The 20,797-nt window shown below is 39.1% G+C and overlaps 1 protein-coding gene across 1 annotated transcript in view; it reads right to left on the minus strand.

Moving 5' to 3' along the window:
• LOC144269525 (putative oxidoreductase ZK1290.5) overlaps positions 1–20,797 on the minus strand; it is an 81,960-nt gene that overhangs the window by 36,002 nt on the left and 25,161 nt on the right. The window contains 1 exon segment of the mRNA XM_077825280.1: positions 10,595–10,696. Within this exon segment, the coding sequence (XP_077681406.1) occupies positions 10,595–10,696 (102 nt within the window).

A 20,797-nucleotide genomic window follows, 5' to 3' on the forward strand; every position in this document is an offset into this window, starting at 1 on the left:
CAATCATTATATATCACTAAGGTTCAAACATTATGTATCTATGTTTAATCTCAACCCATTTAAAAGTGCATGGTAAAGCTTTACATTTTTTAAAATAAACACATGCTTCCATCTCTACAAAACAGAATCAATGTCCGCAGTCCAGCATTCATGAACAACACCTACAGTAAAAGAGCAATCTGTGCATGCAATGGAGAGAGAGAAATATGGAGAGAGGACACAGATTGTAGCTGCAAGTTTCCAAAGGGCTGCTCTACAAAAACAGTGAATTACAAAGGAAAAGAGGCTTTTTATATAATGGGCTTAATCCTATGGTCTTTACTCAGGCAAAATGCCCACTGATTTCAAAGGGAGTTTTGTGTGAGTAAAAAGCTAAGGAAAAAACTAAGTAAAAAATGTGGGTAAGTCATGTTCCTACATGAATATATCTGCACTGGGACCAGTGATCTACTCTCAGGCCTTATTTAGACTGGGGAAAAGATGCTTTTTTCAGTCTAGTTACCACCTTAACTTGATTGAAAATCCCACTTGAAACCAATTTAGCACCATATTAGTAGTTGAAGTTAAAACCTAGGTTTCCCTGTAGCCTTCAGCTTTACCAGGTTAGCATGTCCTAAAGTACAATTGCTTTGTTCTGAGTAGAGTTTTAGAAAATGCTAGGTAGGTCCAGTTATATAGCACAATCTAAACACAAACCTTTACATTGTGTTGACAAAGCCACAGAATTTACGCTCCAGTAGGGGAAGGACTAGTGCACATGTTAAGCAGATTTTGGGAACCACCAGGGACCCTGGCTCATCTGCGTAGAAGCTCTGTGACTCCCCATTAGTTTTGGGCTCACTGGAGTCGTTCCCCCTTCTTTGGCAACATGGCTTCAATGGTCTAAAGGAAAATGTAACAATAATGCCTCTTGTACACATATTAAAAAGTGACTAATAAATGTACAATGGAGAAATGAAAATATTTATCCCGCCTTGAAAAGTGGTCAAGAAATGTTACAAGAGCAGTTACAAAACGTACTGGCCTTCATAATGGTGACTGATGATAATGAAAAAACTAATGCTAATGAATACTTTACTCACCCATCAGGAAAAAAATTCCTTACCCCAAGCAAATGTGCAAGTAATCTTGCTGGACTGTATTAGTCCCATCTGCCATGAGGCAATACATCAAGCTAACAGACTGGCTACATAATGTATCAGTATATTAAGCTTAACACACTTTACCTGACAGCCTAAAAAACTGATAGAGTGTTTTCCTTTACTTAGCAGAAAACCGTTTGAGGAAAAACGTCTTACAAGATCAAAACTCTACAGAGCAAGATGGGCACTGTTAATCTTACCACAATAATCTATAAATATGCTGTTGTGGCACAATAGCATTGTTTTAGTAAAATACAGCACCTTATCTTTCTTAAACACTGCTATAGGTTTTTATCAGACTCTTGAAACCTTTTGTTATATTAACTGTACAAGGTTCGATCAAAATGTTTTTGAAAGCACGTATTCAATATATTGTGACAGAACTAGATGCTACTTTTGTGGTACCAAGTCCCCTATGTGCTTTAGCCTGTCAGAAAAGGTCAGGAGTCCACTACATGTGGAATGGTGCCCATTCCATTATGTTGGCTCTGGCTAATGCCACAGAATAAAAACACAAATGGATTCACTTTTCACATGAGACCAACTGCAGTAAGTGTGCTTTTATTAAAGAAGGATACACAGGCTGGAAGGCTCAAATTCTGTGTTCCTTACTCACATGAAGACCCTATTGAAGTCAATGAGACTACTCACAGAAAGCACTCTGAGTTTGGTCCAAAGTGGCAACAAAACTCTACGGGATGTTTGGGGGGAAGCCTCTGTTGAGTAACTCTCCCCACAGAGACAACTTTCCCTTCTGCTCCTACTTGTAGTTGTCATTCCCTCCTCCATGAAACACACTGATCACCCTATGAAAGAGAAACAGACACAAACACACCACCATGAAAGACATGTTTCTTCCACATGCTTCCCTGAATCTGTGAAGCACCCAACAGCTCATGTGAAATGTCCAGGCCCCCCAACTCAGACTCAATGAGACAACTTCCCATGAATAAAGTTCCTTGTCTTACACCCATCTTCTCATGCATGCTCCTCTCCCTGTGAATCATAAGGAAAGACCCTTTTAACCTGAGACCCCACTGAAGAAATAGAAACTGAGGAGAAACTCCCATGTCCTGACTTCCCCTTGACACCAGTGAAGTGGGACATCTCCCAGTCTGATCAAGTTCCACCCAATCCTCATGGAAAAGCAGAAGTTATGGGGAGGCGGGGTGGAGCCTCTTCCAGTATGAGCCTGCTTGTCCTCTGATAAGTAGCAGCAAATCCTTTTGTAGCTATTAGGTCAGGGCTACACAAAACAGACATTAAAGCTACCAGATCTCATCTCATATCCATGTGGCTTCCCCAGCCCCACTTAGACAAGGATATTCCTGATTCTTGGGTATTTGGTAAAGAGCTTGAACTGGACAGTGCACATCTGGATGGGGTCATCCAGCTGCTGCTCAGCCACCAGAAGGTCATAGAGTTCCTTCTCCAGCACCTGGTACTTACTGGTGTTCCCCAAACCTGACTGGCTGCCCAGCCACTGGAGAAATCTAGGGGATTAGGGTTGAGATCTGTACAAAAACAGATTTAAGTGGTTCCAAGTAATAACAGACAGAACCAAGTAAGTCACAAAACACAATAAAGCAAAAACATGCAAGTCTAAGCCTAATACATTAAGGAATTGATTACAGGTAAAATCTCACCATCAGAGATGTTTCGATAAGCTTCTTTCACAGACTAGACTCCTTCCTAGTCTGGGCCCAATCCTTTCCCCTGGTACAATCCTTGTTAGTTCCAGCAGACATTTTAGGTGGAAACTAGGGGTTTTCTCGTGACTGGCAGCCCCCTTTGTTCTGTTCCACCCCCTTTTATAGCTTTGGCACAAGGCGGGAATCTTTTGTCTCTCTGGGTCCCCATCCCTCCTTCTAAATGGAAAAGTACCAGCTTTAAGATGGATTCCAGTATCAGGTGACATGTTCACATGTCCTGTGAGACCCTAGCCTCCATTCTTCCAGAGTTGGCCCGCACCTACCCAGGAAGGTTTGCAAGTAAACAGAGCCATTTACAGGTCATTGATTCTGAAGCACCCTTAATGGCTTCCACTTAATATGTTTACATTAGTAATACAAGTTAAAATCTTATTCTCCTAACTCCAGACATAGAAATATTACATGCAAACAAATGGGATAAACACACTCAGTAGATCTTAAGCTTTGCAATGAGACCTTACAAGAGACCTTTTGCATGAAGCATATTCCAGTTAGATCATATTCATACTCATAGGCATATTTCCATAAAACATTATGGAGTGCAACATCACAGAGAGGAAGGATGATCTTTTGGTTAAAGTACAGTAACTCCTTGCTTAAAGTTGTAGTTATGTTCCTGAAAAATGCTACTTTAAGCAAAATGATGTTAAGCGAATCCAACTTCCCCATAAGAATTAATGTAAAGGGATGGGGGGGTTAGGTTACAGGGAATTTTTTTTTGCCCGACAAAAGACTATTTTTATATATACATACATACATACACAGTATAAGTTTTAAACAAACAATTTAGTACCATACGCAGCAATGATGATGATTGTGAAGCTTGGTTGAGGTGGTGAAATCAGAGGGTGGAAGAGGGTGGGATATTTGCCAGGGAATGCCTTACTGCTAAATGATTAACTAGCACTCGACTGAGCCCTCAAGGGTTATCCTGTTGTTATCCTGTTGCACTGTTGCAGGGTTATCCTGTTGCACTGTTGTTAATGTAGCCTCACACTCTGCAAGGCAGCACAAATGGAGGGAGGGGAGACAGCATGGCAGAGGGAGACAGAGTGTGTGTGTGTGAGAGAGAGACGTGCATTGCCCCTTTAAGTATGCTGACCCCACTCTAAGTACACTGCCTTTTAAAGTAGATCAGCAAGTTGAGACAGCAGCTGCTGCCAGCATGCTCCCTTCATCCTGAGCCCTGTCCTGTCTTCCCCCCCACACCGCTCTGTGGAAATGGGGTAAAGGAGCGGGGGGGGGGCAGGAGCAAGGAGACACCCTGACATTAGCACCCCTCTTCCCCTCCCCTTGCACAACATGCAGGAGGCGCCCGGGAGAAGCTCCAAGGCAGAGGGCAGGAGCAGCACATGGCAGTGGGGGGAGGGACACCTGAACTGCCTGGCACTTGATAGCCTGCTGGGCAGCTGCTGCACAGGAAACTTAGGGGAGCTGATGGTGGGCTGCCGGCCCACCCTGGTTCCAATCCCCCACCAGCTCGCTCCAACAGGCTGCTCTTTCTTCAAGCAGTGGACAAAGCAGGTGGCTGCCAAAGAACATTATAAGGGAGCATTGCGCAACTTTAAATGAGCATGTTCTCTAATTGATCAGCAATGTAACAATGAAACAACATTAACCGGGATGACGTTAAGTGAGCAGTTACTGTACTGTGTTGGGACTCAGATCCAAGGTAAACTCTTGGCTCTGCCATATACTTTCTAGGGTGACCTAGGCACGTTACTTCATCTCTTTGGGTCAGCACCTCAGCTGGTATAAGTTGGTGTAACTCAAGCGATGTCAATGGAACTGTACTGAGTTACATCAGCTGAGGATTTGGCCCTCTGTGCTTCAGTTCCCCATCTGTAAAATGGGGATGATAATACTTCCTTTCTCCCAACTTTTGTTTGTTTTGTTTAGTTAGATAAAGTTCTTCAGAGCAGGGACTTTCTCTTTCAATATGTTTGTTCAGTGATTAGACCTATGGGGCTCCAATCTTGGGTGGGAATGTCTAGATACTACTATAATACAAATGATAAATTAAAAAAGTCCTTCATGTAGGTTCACTGTAGTGAGCTCAATAAAAAAAATCATTTAACATTTGTCAGAAAGGGGATTCACATGAAAGTGTACACGAACAGGATGTTGCAATAAATCATTAAACAGAGAGGGCTGAGGGCTCATTTTTGCATTAAGAATTCACTGTAAAACACATTACAAAAAACAATTGCTGCAAAACATGGCATAAGAGGGTTGATATTTCTGTTGGTTTAGATTAGTTCTCTGAACCATACCACAGTTCTAGATTCATACCACAATGAGCCATATATATATATATATATATATATATGTCAGTTGCTTATTTTGAAAATGAATGTTTAGGGTTTTGTTCATATTGCAGTTTAATAAAGGCTAATTTCCAATCATTAACTGTAAAAAAAATGTGGTTGTTATATTTTCTTTCCTGCATATCAACATCCTGTTGTCTTATCTGATCAACAGGGTGTGGTGCAGTCGACATCCTCCCAAACCACATACCTTTGGAGGCCATGTGAAAATCTGTTTGATCATGTTTGACTGGGTTGGTGTTATAAAAAAAGGAGGACCATCTTCTTTATCTGCCTGTGCAAAGAAAGCACTGCTAATTTTAATGTGAAAGAGCCCCTGTGCTGTCACCAAAGTTAGTCGCTTGCTTTTAATGACTAAAGCTGCAAGGTGAACACACATACACACTTTATATAGATATATATACACACACACACACATTATATGGGGGTGTATGCATGTATATCAACATCCATCCATTTTTAGGACAGAAATAGTTTAGCATTTGGGAATGGTCACAGTTCTTTAGGCTCTGGCAATAAAAATGTAGATATATAGGATTAGAAGAGATGCACTATCCTCACTAACTACATTTTGTGTTGCCTACACTACACAAAACGGCTGTAATATGTTTACTCAGTTTGTTGCTGTGCTTTTGAAAACTGACAGACAAAGGAAGGAAAGGTGCCGGCTGTACTGATCTACACACACAGAAATAAAAGGCAAGTTATCCAGTAAGGGTTAAAGATTTCCACCCTCAATTAGGCAAAACATTATCATGGTCTCCAAAGATACAGAGACCCTGACCTCCGCTATAGGCAGCTAGGTCTAAACAACCTCTGCTAGTCTATGAGGTTGTCTTGAGATAAAACATGGGGAGAAGATGAGAATTTAAAAAATAAAATTCTAAGGTCCTGCTCCTTTTTAAAAAAGCACTTCTCTTTTGTTCATATTGCAGTTTACTAAAGGCTAATTTCAAATCATTGTAATAAACATACCTATGAAGCTGAAATTGACCAAAATGGACTGTGAATTTGGTAGGGCCCTACACATGAGCTATTCATGAAGTAAGAGTAGTTAGATACAACATCCTCATCTGCCACCAAACAGATCCTCCAATAGCAACTCTGCCAACACTCAAGGGAATGTTTGACTCCATAAATGTTTCTTTGAATGTGCTCTAAAGTCAGCCAAACCAACATTCTGTTGAATCAGAGAAGATAATTCCACAACTCAGATGCTCAGACACCAGCCCACAAAAATTCAAATCATAGGACTGACACGAAGAGAACCCTAGGTTAAATCAGCTGTTGCAACAGAGAACTGGGAAATCCAGTCTCTCTAAACAGAAGCCTCACTGTTGAATAATTATGATTTTTTTAAAATGCTGTTCTTTTGGAATGCAGTGTCAGTGATCCCTTATATAAGCAGAGAGTCTGCACCAGACTGGGGCTCAGAAGATCTGGGATCTATTCCTAACTCTTCCATGTATTTCTTATGTGACCACTGGCAAGTCACTTAATATTTCCGTGCCTCAGTTCTCCCATATATAAAATGGGGATAATATTACTGTCACCTCAGAATGAAAAGTGCTACATAAAATCCTAAGTATTATGATTATTACCATTTAGCTTAAAATTTTACTTCAAAGTGTAAGGCCATATTTTCAAATGCAATACCTAAGATACACCCCCAAATTTTGTGCCTGGAGTCACTTTTTACTAACAAATTATCTGAGTGCACAAATTTCAGGAATTTACAGATGCAATTTAGTCATCTGCCTTTAGGTCTGTTACCTCAATATAATGCTCTATTCAAATTAAGAATAGTGTATCAAAAAGTACTCTCCCTGCATCTCTGAAATAGCTGCAAACAAATTAAAATGCTATGTTCTCGGGCAGAATACCACATAAAGAAACTACTTTTTAAAAAAAATGTCTTGAATTAAAAATATTGGACCAGATTCTCCTTTAGTGTAAATCTGCATAGCAACATGACCTGTTGTGATGGCAAGTATGAACCCCACACTGGAAGGAGTTAAGGGGCAGTTCTGGGCCCAGGAGAGATTTATCTTGGGAGATCCTGAGTAAGGATATAGAGTCTTGGCTGTTGAGGAAAAGGGTCTGCAAGCAGCAGCTACCTAAAGCACTTGAGGAGGGACTATCCTTTTTCTAGGACTAGGGAACCCTTCACTCTAATTTCTGGTGGATCATCTGAGGGGTTTTTGACTTCACCCTGGTTTGGGAAAGTAAGTGGGAGGAAGTGGCTGAGAAAGGCACCCCTAAAGCAATATGGGGTGTTTGCTACCGCTGCGTCTTGTGGTGCCCTGGGTCAGAGCCCAATAGAGAGGGAGGGCTTGGGCTCTCCTACCAACCACCTTCTCATGAAGGGGGAACAAACCCCTTCTTCCACCCTCCCGGAAGAGAAGGTGGCGATAAAGACACTGTAAGTCCTAAGGCAAGGGCATGCAATCCACAGGAACCTGGAGGTGGTCTGAAGATGCTTTATTTTGCTGGACTCTGTTACCCCGGTAAGGGGGCAGACTTGACTGGTGACCTGTCCAGAGGGCTGAGTTGCTACCTACCAAATGCCACAGAGAAGGAGTGATTGCTGGTAGGGGACACTGAAGATGGGGGAGAGCTGGGAGCCAGTGATCTAACCATTAGGTGGCACCATTGGTAAGCCCAGCCTCCTCACACCTGTTCTATTGTGAATTAACTAGCAATCAGTTTAGTTCTATAGAATTAGCTTATTATCAGATACCATCTCACATTTTAAAACAGTAAAGATAGTTATAAGGCAGGGAGGATGGGGTTAGGTTGCATTTACCTGATATTGTTGGAGACTTCAGATATAAAAAGCTGGGGTACAAAATCCATAGAGGAACTATAATGGGGCACTCAAGCCTCCACGCAAGGCAGGAAAAGGTTAACCAGTTACTGAAAGCCCAATTAGTCTAAACTGAGAAACCTGGAGCAGGAGCTATGCTTCCACGGAGGAGTGAAACAAAAAAACAAACAAAAAAAGGAGGGCCCAGCTCAGGAACAGGCTGAGAGAGAGAGAGAGAGAGAGAGTGTGTGTGCACATGCGCACAGATATGGGACTCTCATGATGGGAGAGACGGCTAGCTACAGCCAGGGACTCTGGGAGACTGGTTCTTAGCAAATCTCCAGGAGGAATGGGAAGAACTGATGACACGAAGTTAGCAGGGTGTTGCCAATACTTGGGAGGACAGAGCTAAAATTCAGAGGGATCTTGATAACTTAGAGAACTGGGCTAAACAATGAAATGAAATTCAACAAAGACAAAAGTAATGTGCTACACTTAGGGAAGACAAATCAAATGCACAAATACAGAATGGGGGAAACTGGCTTAGCAGCAGTATAGCTGAGAAGGATCTGGGAGTTGTGAGTTAGCAACATGAGTTAGCAGCGCGATGCTGTTGCAAAAATGCAAATGCATTTTTGGGTTGCATTAACAGAGCTATAGCATGTAAGTCACGGGAGGTGATAGTACCACTCTACTCGGTACTGGTTACGCCTCAGCTGGAGTACTGTCTCCAATTTTGGTCACCAATGTATAGAAAGGATGTAGAAAAACTGGAAAGGATCCAGAGGCAAGCAAAAAAGATGATCAAAGGGATGGAATGCAAGCCATATGAGCAAAGGCTGAAGGAACTGGGTATGCTTTAGTTTGGAAAAGAGGAGATTAAGGGGGAATATGATAGCAGTCTTCAGATACTTGAAAGGCTGCCATAAAAAACATGGAGAAAAGTTGTTCTCTTTTGCCACAGAGGGCAGGACAAGAGGCAATGGGTTCAAACTACAGTATAGCAGCTTTAGATTAAATCTCAGGAAAAATGTCCTAACTGTAAGAACAATAGGACAATGGAATAAACTGCATAGGGAAGTCATAGAATCTCCTTTACTGGAGGTTTTCAGAAAGAGGCTGGATGGCCATCTGTCTTGGATGGTTTAGACACAACAAATCCTGTATCTTGGGAGAGGGTTAGACTAGTTGAACCTTGCCGTCCCTTCTAATCCTATGGTTTATGATTCTATAAAGTCAAAGCACCTCTGCACAGGCTCAGTCAGGGGTCTGCCTGCATGGATCCAAATGCAGGACCGGGGTCTAATGAACTAGACACAAACATAAATAATCAAAAGTGTCAAATGTGTGATTACATTTAAATTTTAAATTTAGCATATGTCTTCAGCACAAATCTGCATTCCAACAACGTTCCACCCACGTAGAGTTCTTTAAGAATATGTTAGGACAGTATTATCAACCTTTACAGGCTGACAACCCCTTATTCACAATCTCCTTACATTTGCTATAAAAGTAAAAAGAATGTATCAGTGGTAATAATGATAAGCCTGTATAATTATGTGTCTGTATTTCAAGAGGCTGACAGAAAATACTTGACATTGAAGGACACGATTGTATGAGGAATGGGTGAGCGAGAATTTCTTTGCTTTACATTGTAATAAATTTTTCAATGCGTCAAAACCCCCTGATTGCCTTTCGCAGCCCATCTGGGGGTCGTGACCCATTGATTGAGAAACACTGGGTTAGGAGTTGGAGGTCTTTTTCAGCCCTGTTATCCAACTTTGATACTTAGGAACTTTCCATGGAATTGTAAATGAGGTCTACTACTATTGCTTGAAAATATCATTACTGGAGAACCTCATAATAATACTGCATACATTAGGGGCAAAATCCTCCTCTTAAATTCATGACAAATCTGAATATTCTAATCTTCCTGGCTCTGGAAAAACTCCCATTAAATGTCAATGGGGGATCGGTGCATGCAGAATAATACAGTTGAGAGTCATAAGGATCTGAGAGAAGAATTTTCTCCTTAGCTTTGTAACTCCTTTCAAGGTTAATTAACAAAAACCCCGCAGCTCAACTTCTGTTCCTCATTCAATCAGCTTGCTTGAGTTGACCTTTTCTAAACCACAGACAACAAAGATCCACTAACTACTGCTCTATGTAAAGGCGAAATGGCACCTTACAGTTAAAAAAACAAACAAATGGAATTTAAATTAAATGGCATGGCTTTGAATTTATACCATTTGCAGCCCAGCACAAAATGTACTGTAATCTACAGAATATAGACGATTTCAAAAAAATCATACATAACAGCATTTACTTCTTCAGGACCACAACATGGCAATATGTTATTTACAAGCAGCAGCTAACTCTTTTTGCTTAGCTTGCCACATGGATAATATTGAGTAAGGCTGGGATTTTTAAAGGTGCACAAGTGATTTGCATACCCAAGTGGCATAGAAAGACAATGGGATTTGGGCACCTAACTCTCTCAGGCTCCTTTGAAAAATCCCACCCTATCACAATGTTATTGGATTCCTGAACGTTTAAATCAGTTACAGTCCCTCCTGCAAACAGTGATTTTTTTTACAGTCCTCCCACCTTTCTCATATAGGTCCTCCATGGCTCTCCAGGTTTCAGCTCGGACCTCACGATTACTTTTACCAGGAACTTGTGCATCGGGCCAGTGTACCAAATAAAGATCTAAAAGGGAAACACAATCAATTTGTGTTTATTTATATAAAAATAAAACCCTCCAGTGGTGCAGCAGAGTACAGTAGTTGAATGGCATTCTTCACCCCTTAGCAGCACCAAACCACTCCTAATCTATCTCTATCAAAAAGTTTATGACTATCACTAAGTGACCAATAAATATATTTCCTTTCTTGATTTCATAAACAAAACCCTTTACCACTTTATGCCCCAACCCTGCAAACATTTAATTAATTAATATTATTTGTATTGCAGTAGCATCTAGGAGCCCCAGTCATGGATCAGGGCTCTTACATACACATAGGCATGGTGCTAAACTTTGAACACGAGTAGCCCCATTGAAATCAAAGGGCAGTACTGTAATAAATATGATTAATAATAATAATGCTAAACCCACACCAACTCCAGTAGAAATTAACAAGAGGCTAGAACAGTAGGATCAGATGGTTGCCTGAATATCTCAGAAGTGCCCAGCACCCTCAAGTCTGTGGGAGGTGAGGACGCTCAACACCACCGGTGGTGCATAGAACTTTCACAGGAGTGGGCCTTTGTTGCCCACTGAAAAGAATACTACTGTTTATACATTTCTATGGGAAATTACAGTACAATCATTCCTTCATGCCATTGTGTACTAGAATTGGCAGCACTTACATGTTTCTAATGCTCTTTTACCCTAACAGTGTGTTGCAATTTTTTATGCAACACCATTATAGATAGATAGATAGATAGATAGATAGATGTTTTGTTAACCTTTTTATGAAATGTCAACACGTTTTTCCAAAACAACTAACATTTATTGCAGAAGAAATTACCCAAATTGGTACCATAGCCATGGGCACTGAAAAAATTAAAATAAGAATGGGCATCCCAGATAGATTTTTTTGCACCAGATCGGGTACATAGAACCTATAGCGCAGCTCTTTCACCAAAAAGGACACATTTCCAATATAGTTTAAAAAAAAGGAATAATTTATACATACTGGCCAACATTTTCAAGCCTGGTTGCCTAAAGTCTGGCTGGTGAATCTGTATTTAAAAACATAACTAGAAATGCCCTCAATTTCAAAGGTGATGAGCAAACTCAGCTCCCTCTGAAATCAATGAGCACTTGCATCTTTAGCGCTTCTGAAAATGGAATTTGGAGTTGCTCAGTACCTTTGAAAATCAAGCCATTTTTATTTAGATTCTCAAATATGGATTCAGGAGCCTAATTTCAAGCACCCAAATTTGAAAATGGTAGCCACTGCCTTGTACTTTTAGTCCACTGATACCCAGACAGCAGCTTGTGAGCTGCACGTGGCTCATTAATGTGTTTCCTGCGGCTCTTTGCAGCACATGATATTAAAACACAGTGTGATTTAATTATTAAATTATTAACCAATCCGGATGCTTTTCTATGTTATTAACCAATTAAGTTATCAACTTGCATTAAGTTAACTTATTTGCTATGGTAATTATATATATATATATAAATTAAATATTCCCCGTCATACTGTTTAAATATGAATATTATAGTAAATTAAACAATGAAGTCACACTACTGTGGCTCTTTTGGGTAATGTTGATCTCTAATTTGGCTCCTGAACCACTGAGTATCACTATTCTAGTCTAAGACACAAACAGGAAAAGGAAACAAGTGATTGGCTTAAGTGTGTGTCATTCATAACCACAGATATTCTTTGTGTTTAAAATAGATGTCTCTTGCTGCTAGTTTCTATCTAGCCTAGATGAAGGAATAGAAATTGTAATTCTTCACAGTGAAAGTATTTTTCAGAATACACCACAACAATCACTTACAATAACTGTTTGTGGAAACAGGACTCCTTTGGCCTATTTTTTTTTTTTAATCTCTTAAAACTTCAGCCAAAGTATTGAGGATAGCTGGCACACTGAGTTGGTACATTAGTCTTTCATTTCTAGGCAAGATAATTCAAAGCTTGATTTAAGGGGACAAATAAAAATAAGTTTGATGTTTTCATCCTGGTCTTCATTTGTACACAACCTAGCAAAATTATCAAAATATGTGTCTCCTCCTGATAGGTACATGACTAGAATAACATAGGGTTTTGCATATTAGGACTAAGATGCATTGGCAGATGTATGTAGGGAAAGCTGCATACAAAACCATGAGCCAATACTTCAAATTCCTACTGAGGTGAGTAGTCCAATAGGCTTTCAAATAAGACTGTGCATGTGAGTAAGGACTATATGTAAGGATTTGAAGAACTGGGATCTATCCCCCATTCAGGGATAATGCTATTAGTTCTTTGCTCTTTTTATACATTTATTCCCAAAGTTAGAAAAGGAATTTAAGATCAGTAAATAAAATCTTTAATTTAAATATACAAGACAATTGCCACAACTGAACAGGGACAAGTTATTAGTACAGTTAGAGGCTGACCTCATCTGAAAGAAGGAAATTACACATCTTTAATTGCTATGTTCTCCAATACAGAATAATCAGGACTGCTTGGCAATGCCAAAAAAAGTATGCAGGGAAAGCTCAATATAACTACTAACTGCAACAGTATTCTTGCAAAAGCCTAAATATCCAGCTGTGCACCACAGTCTGTAAATGTTCATGAAAATAGCTGTTCCACATACAAAGATGCTTTGTATTCAGCCCGAGAAATTGCAACACCCAGAGAAGAATGACTTTTAACAGCTTTGAGAACTGTAAGACCTCTGGCCCTGTAGATCTCAGAAATGCAGTACATTTATCCTTCCTTGTGTTAGTGTCTCAAAGACTTCTTCTGATACAAATGGGATTAGCTGTCTTTCAGGAATCTTTTGTTTTAGAAGAGTGATGTTTCCACACCTGTGATGTCTATATCGTATCATGATTTTATTTAAATATAGTTCAGAAAGTCATAGGTGAACTTAAAATGAGTTTAGAGTTGGCATGATAAAGCAATACCACTTGCAGATTTTCTTAGTTTGCAAATTCTTTGTGAAATTTACTTCAGTTCAGAGATGATCAAGTTCAGAGATGATCAATTAAACCCTCTGCACTTAAGTGAATTTCAGCCTCTATGATAAAGTAAATGCAATCACAGCAAGCTTATTTTAAAAAGCAAAATATCAAAAGGTACTTAGATGTTGAGAAAAAAATCTATGAAAGACTGTACCATACTGAAATGTTTGAAATATACTTTAAAAGGCAGATTGTGGCTACTTACATGATGGTATACAAAGGGTGGTGAAGCAAATAAGTAGTCTTCTGAACTCTCCTTCTGTCCTTGTACAGGAACCAGCCCTTGACGCCCTTTCTCTCCTAGGATAAAATTCATCCCAAAGCAGAGCACTCATACAAAAGCGTATGCTCTATTTAAGGGGCAATTCTGATCCTAAGGAAGTCAATGGCAAAAATCAATAGGGCCTGGATCTGGCCACAAGAGATTAACTGGTACCCTGTGCTCTGGGATGAATATCCCCACCAAGTGCAAGAACCCTTCTAGGCTGGTGCCTTTGACAATGCTTGACATCTCAAAGGTGGATTGCACTCGCTATACCAGAGAACAGAACTGAGCTGGAGGGAGGGAAGTGCATACTGTACCCTTTCAAAGAGCGGTGGTGCTGCCACTCCAGTTTCATCTTTTACAGTTTATTCAGTGGTTATATTTCTTTATTAGTCATTGAAATGGAGATCTGATTATGGTTTATGGCATAATCATTGTGAATGCTGAGCACTTGAAAAGAGATCAAATCCTGAAATTTCATTTACTATGTGTATGTATTAGGGCTGTCAAGCGATTAAAAAAATTAATCTCGATTAATCGAGAAACATTAAAACGTTAAAACATTAAAAACATAATGTCAATTAATTGCACTGTTAAACAATAATAGAATACCATTTATTTAAATATTTTTGGATGTTTTCTACATTTGCAAATATATTGATTTCAATTACAACAGAATACAAAGTATATACAGTGCTCACTTTATATTTATGTTTGATTACAAATATTTGCACTATAAAAACCAAAAGAAATAATATTTTTCAATTCACCTCATACAAGTACTGTAGTGCAGTCTCTTTATCATGAAAGTTGAATTTACAAATGTAGAATTATGTACAAAAAACTAACTGCACTCAAAAATAAAACAATGTAAAACTTTAAAGCCTACAAATCCACTCAGTCCTACTTCAGCCAATCACTTAGACAAACAAGTTTGGTTACAATTTGCAGGAGATAATGCTGCCCACTTCTTGTTTACAATGTCATCTGAAAGTGAGAACAGGCATTCGCATGGCACTGTTGTAACCAGCGCTGCAAGACATTTATGTGCCAGATGCACTAAAGATTCATATGTCCCTTCATGCTTCAACCGCCATTCCAGAGGACATGCATCCAAGCTGATGAGTTCTGCTCAATAATGATCCAAAGCAGAGCGGACGGATGCATGTTCATTTTCATCATCTGAGTCAGATACCACCAGCAGAAGGTTAATATTCTTTTTTGGTTGTTCGGGTTCTGTAGTTTCTGCATCGGAGTGTTGCTCTTTTAAGACTTCTGAAAACATGCTCCACACCTTGTCCCTCTCAGATTTTGGAAGGCACTTCAGATTCTTAAACCTTGGGTGGAGTGATGTAGCTGTCTTTTGAAATCTCACATTGGTACCTTCTTTGCGTTTTGCAAATCCACTGTGAAAGTATTCTTAAACCAACAGGTGCTGAGTCATCATCCGAGACTGCTAACACATGAAATATATGGCACAATGCGGGTAAAACAGAATGGGAGACAAGGAGTTCAGTCACAAATTTAATTAATATATCATTTTTTTTAACAAGCATCATCAGCATTGAAGCATGTCCTCTGGAATGGTGGCCGAAGCATGCAGGGGCATACAAATGTTTAGCATATCTGGCACGTAAACACGTAAAGCCGGCTATAAAAGTGCCATGCGAATGCCTGTTCTCACTTTCAGGTGACATTGTAAGTAAGAAGCAGGCAGCATTATATCCTGTAAATGTAAACAAACTTGTTTGTCTTAGCGATTGGCTGAACAAGAAGTAGGACTGAGTGGACTTTAGGCTCTAAAGTTTTACATTGTTTTGTTTTTGACTGCAGTAACAAAAAAAATCTACATTTGTAAATTACACTTTCATGATAAAGAGATTGCACTACAGTATCTGTATGAGGTAAATTAAAAAAATACTATTTCTTTTATCATTTTTACAGTGCAAATATTTGTAATCAAATATTATATAAATTAAGCACTGTAGACTTTGTATTCTGTGTTGTAATAGATATCAATATACTTGAAAATATAGAAAAACATCCAAAAATATTTAATAAATTTCAGATGGTATTCTGTTATTTAACAGTGCAATTCATCGTGGTTAATTTTTTTAATCGCAATTAATTTTTTGAGTTAATCACGTGAGTTAAGTGCGATTAATTGACAGCTCTAGTATGTACATGTGTTTGCATGTGTGTATATATATGATGTTGTCTCCTGCTTTTTATATATAATGTATATATGATGTTGTCATAATATATATACACACACTACCAAGTGTATATACTGTGACAGGGCATGGCCAGATGACTATAGTAAAGTAATGGGAGACAGATACATTAGTCACAGGCTAAACAAATCCCTGTTACCAGGAGAAGCAAATGGCAGCTACTCCAGGTCAATTAAGAAACCTGGGGCCAATTAAGATCTTTCCAGAAGGCAGGGAGTACATCTAGGTTGACTGGGACACCTGAAGCCAATCGGGGCTGGCTGAAACTAGTTAAAAGCCTTCCAGTTAGTCAGGTGGATGTGCCCGTCAGGAGCTGTAGGAGGAAGTCGCACTGTTGGAGAGACTGAGCAGTACAAACCATACCACGCACAAGAAAGGAGGCCCTGAGGTAAGGGTGAAGTGGATCTAGAGGAAGTGTGGCCTGCTGTGGGGAAGTGGCCCAGGAAATTGTATGCATCCTGTTTCTAAAAGGTCAGCTACCATAGCTGATACTATTAGGTTCTCTGGGCTGGAGCCCGGAGTAGAGGGTGGGCCCGGGCTCCCCTGCTTGCACCCCAATTAATCACTAAGACTGGGAGACAACAGAGACTGTGCAAGGGAGAGTATCTTCTCCTCACCTCCCTTGCTGGCTTATGGTGAAAATGGCTCAGTAGGCTGTGACCCTTACCTCTAGAGAGAGAAGGGCTATGTGGAGGGTCACAGTGAGCCTCTGAGGCTAGCGCAATCCGCCAGGAAACGCGGGACTCATGGAGACAAGGACGGAGCTTTGTCACAATACACATAACACACACACTTTGATTTACCCAAATGTTTTTCTCCTTTGAGGATTACATGAACACAAACATTATTAATTTAACAAATTTATGGTAGGAAATTAGTATTAAATAATACAACAAAATACTCTTGGTCCACTGGACTGGCACATTTTGAGAAGAGCTCCCATGACCAAAATGTTTTGTAAATTGTGAGTGGCCATTTACTAGTTAGCTGTAAATTAAGTAATAGTACAAGTAGCAATGTTAAAACACAGTCTGTTAAAAAAGCAGGAGACAACATCATTTCTAATATTTCTGAATAAAGCAACAGTGTTGAAGACTGAATTCTGCTTCCTGGCCAATAGTGCGAATGGAATCACTAGCTAATTCGTTTTCAAAAACGCTTGCTTAGAAAATCCAAATTAATTTATTAATGTATGTCACTTAAATGCAGAATTAAGTAATAGTTGCTATGATTCCTAGCTGTATATAAAAGAAATAACTTTTTGCATCAAGGAAGAAATCAAAGTCATTAACCACCATTAACTACTGTTAAACACAAGACGCTTTGGCTATGAAATTTGTTTCAAGCACCCTTTAAAGGCAATCAATCTGGAATAATGCTGCAGTAAATATGACCCTGAGGCTGGAATATCAAAATATGGCACTGTAGGTAACCCTAATAAAAATCAGTGTATGGAGTATTTTTAGATTGCGATACTTAAGTCATTTGGTGGGTCATTATTTCTTAGTTGTAGTCGCGTCCAGAGACAACAAAACCCAGAAAAAGCTCATCTTCATTCAAAATGCAGGCCTAGTTCTACACAGTTAAAAGTCAGTAGCATGCTTGTTAGTGGAACTAAAGTTTGTGATTCCACTTGAATTCTCAACCCAATAAAAAGCATACAGCTAACTAGAATCTGAGGTTCAACAGACATGAGGAAAACAAAATAGTTTATGAATTCAGTAACGCACAAACCATACTCAAAAATAAATTATTTGGGGGGCTGTGTCCAAATCCAAAGGAATGTGTTCTCTTATTGCCAAACCTATAAGATTTGCTGCTATTCCATACTGGTTTATCATGGATGCCAGACACTAATCTTAAATGGAAAGAGCAAGGACCACATTTAGAAAATGCAAGCAATGGAATATTTGTTTTAACCACTGCCCATAAATAATACACATTTCTAGCTTCTCATGGATATATAATCCACTAATTAAAATAAAATCCATGAACACTGAAGTCAATGGGGCTTTGGATGGAATCAGGAGTTCCAAGTGGTTAAAGTTTCTGGGGCTTTAGTGTCTTTTCAATTTTCAGTCATATTAGTCAGATTTGCGCTATAATATAAAAATATAAATTGTAAAAACAAAGGCATTGTTTAAGTATCTTCCATCTTATTGCATCATCCATGTATCTTTTATAGAAACTATTAGAAGAAAAGAATTCTTGTTATTATATTCTAATACAATCAAGAAAATTTCATTTAGTATTTTACCCTGCTCCTTATTCCATATATCCTTCTCTCACAGAAGAATTGCTGGGTTTCAGCAACTGTATCAGAGATGCTCATAACAAAAACAATTTGCTTTCCTAAATAAGCTTGGACACACATTGCCTTATCATCACCAGAACTTTTTTCATCATATATTTTCATACCCTGCCTGTTCATAAGAATGGAGAAGACTGGTCTGTGGAAGGCTGACATAAAATAAGGTGCATGCTCATGAATGAAAATAGAGCTGATATATCTAATTTTAAGTCTACTAGCTTTTAACTACATTCCTTTATGTAGGTCTCTGCATTGTTGTTACATTCATAGGATTTGTGAGAAGTTTCAAGTTTGGGGGGGGAAATGTATTCTCAGAAGATTTCATACTTTTGCACTGTCAAAAAACTTGTAATTTTATGCCAGAAGATGCTCCTGATGATATTTTTTGCCTCAAAGTCCATCAAAGCACCCTAGAAACAGAAGTAAATTGGAATAATGGGAATTCAATCCAAATTTATTCCAGCTAATAAATGTGAAATAATCACAGATTTGCCATGACAAAAACACAGTAGCTCATAATTTTATCTGCGTCTGCCCACCCTCAAAAGCCAGGGCATACACTTTGTCAAACGTATTAAGTGCTTTAATTTAAAAATTTACTAAAGTTATAATAAACCATTCAAATAAGAAAGAACCATAATACACTTAACTTTTTTTATGAGAATTGTATTAATAATCTAACAGGTCTTGTTTTCCTAAGGAATGTTACACGTTCCTGCATTATATGGTGTTACAGAATTATCGTAATTTCTAAATGCATCTTATTAAAAAAGGAACCTTCTGCAGAAGCATTATTTGTTGATAAGACAGAGAGAGATAGTGCAGCGTCCGTTTTGACTAGGTTAGTGTTTAGAAGGCTATCTTCACAACCGTAAGGACTATAATCATAAGGCCTGATTTTCAACTCCTATTGACTCTAATAGGATTTGTGAATGTTCAACTTTTCTAAAGGTCAGGTCCCTTTTAAAATGAAAGTTAAAATGTCTCTGAAGGAATAGCCATAATTTTTTAAATTTAAACTGCAAAAAACCATGGAATCTATTAACAAAATGACCAGCCTGAGTTATGACTATGTAACTGAAAAGAGCAAACTGAAAAGAGAGAACTTATATCAGCTAGATTCTGCCTGGCTTTTAGGTGGGTACACAACACACTTAAGGGATAGGAACTGCAGTCTCTGTTCTTTCCAGTTACTCTCCTGGGGTACTCTCCTGGCAGGGAGAGGTGGAACTATGGCTGGAGCTATGGCTAGTCAACTGTCAGCAGAGATGGCTCACCATGCAAAGGGAGTATGCTTCACCCCTTAAAGTAGTGCAGCAGTGTGTGTGCTCCTGTGCACAGTGGGGGACTCTGGGAGACAGTTGCCTCTCTGAGGTAGAATACTTCCTGTGCAGCACAAGGGAGGTCTGGCTTTCTCCTGCCCTCAAAGGAAGGCTGTAGCTAAATGTCACAATCTTAAAAGTAAAAGACCTGCTCCATACCTCATTTACACAAGAGCAAATCAATATCTCACGAGATGTCAATGAAATTACACTAGTATGAACATGATGTTAACAAGAGGAGACTCAGCCATGAGGCTCCCGAATGAAAAGATTTGAACATATCTAACAAACACAAGCTATCTCACTCGCTCTCTTTCTCTCATGCCATTCCAAGAACTAGATGGTAACAGCATCTAAAATACTTCTGCCACCTGAAAATAAGCTTTTTTTCAATGCAACCATTCCTGGATCAGCAAACCAAAAAATAATGTATCTGCTGATTATTTGTACAAGTTCTCAGTCTTATCAATTTAGTACCCAAAAAGGATACAAAAGTTTGCAGTATTCAAACAAATGATCTAAAAATTATTTTCTGGAGTTGGATCAAGTTTTCGCTCATCAGCATTCAGCACCAGTGCCACAGCAAGCAGAATAACAAGAGACGAAATACAAAACATGAAGAGCTACTAAAGGGAGAACAGTGATGAAGAAAATATGTTCCTTCTTAATTTAGACAGAAAGTACAAAGTCATGGACTGCAGTTCCTTATTTATGAGAGCATCCTTCCAGTGATCAGTATCTGTACTGCATAGAAGTATGGAAGTGGCTTTAGAACATTTCACATTAGTCTGTAGGAAACCACTGATGGATACATTTGCACAGCTAACAGAACTGGAGCACACCATGTTTGCATAGACATATGCCACAATCTTTTAATGCATACACTATGGTAGCTTTGATAAATTATTTGGATTTTCTTTTTGTTCACCTTACAACACACTCAGGGGAAAAACCCTAAGCCCAGCACTCAGTAGGATATTCCACAA

The sequence above is a fragment of the Eretmochelys imbricata genome, chromosome 8 (genome assembly GCF_965152235.1).
Source record: "Eretmochelys imbricata isolate rEreImb1 chromosome 8, rEreImb1.hap1, whole genome shotgun sequence".
In the NCBI taxonomy this organism is placed as follows: domain Eukaryota; kingdom Metazoa; phylum Chordata; order Testudines; family Cheloniidae; genus Eretmochelys; species Eretmochelys imbricata.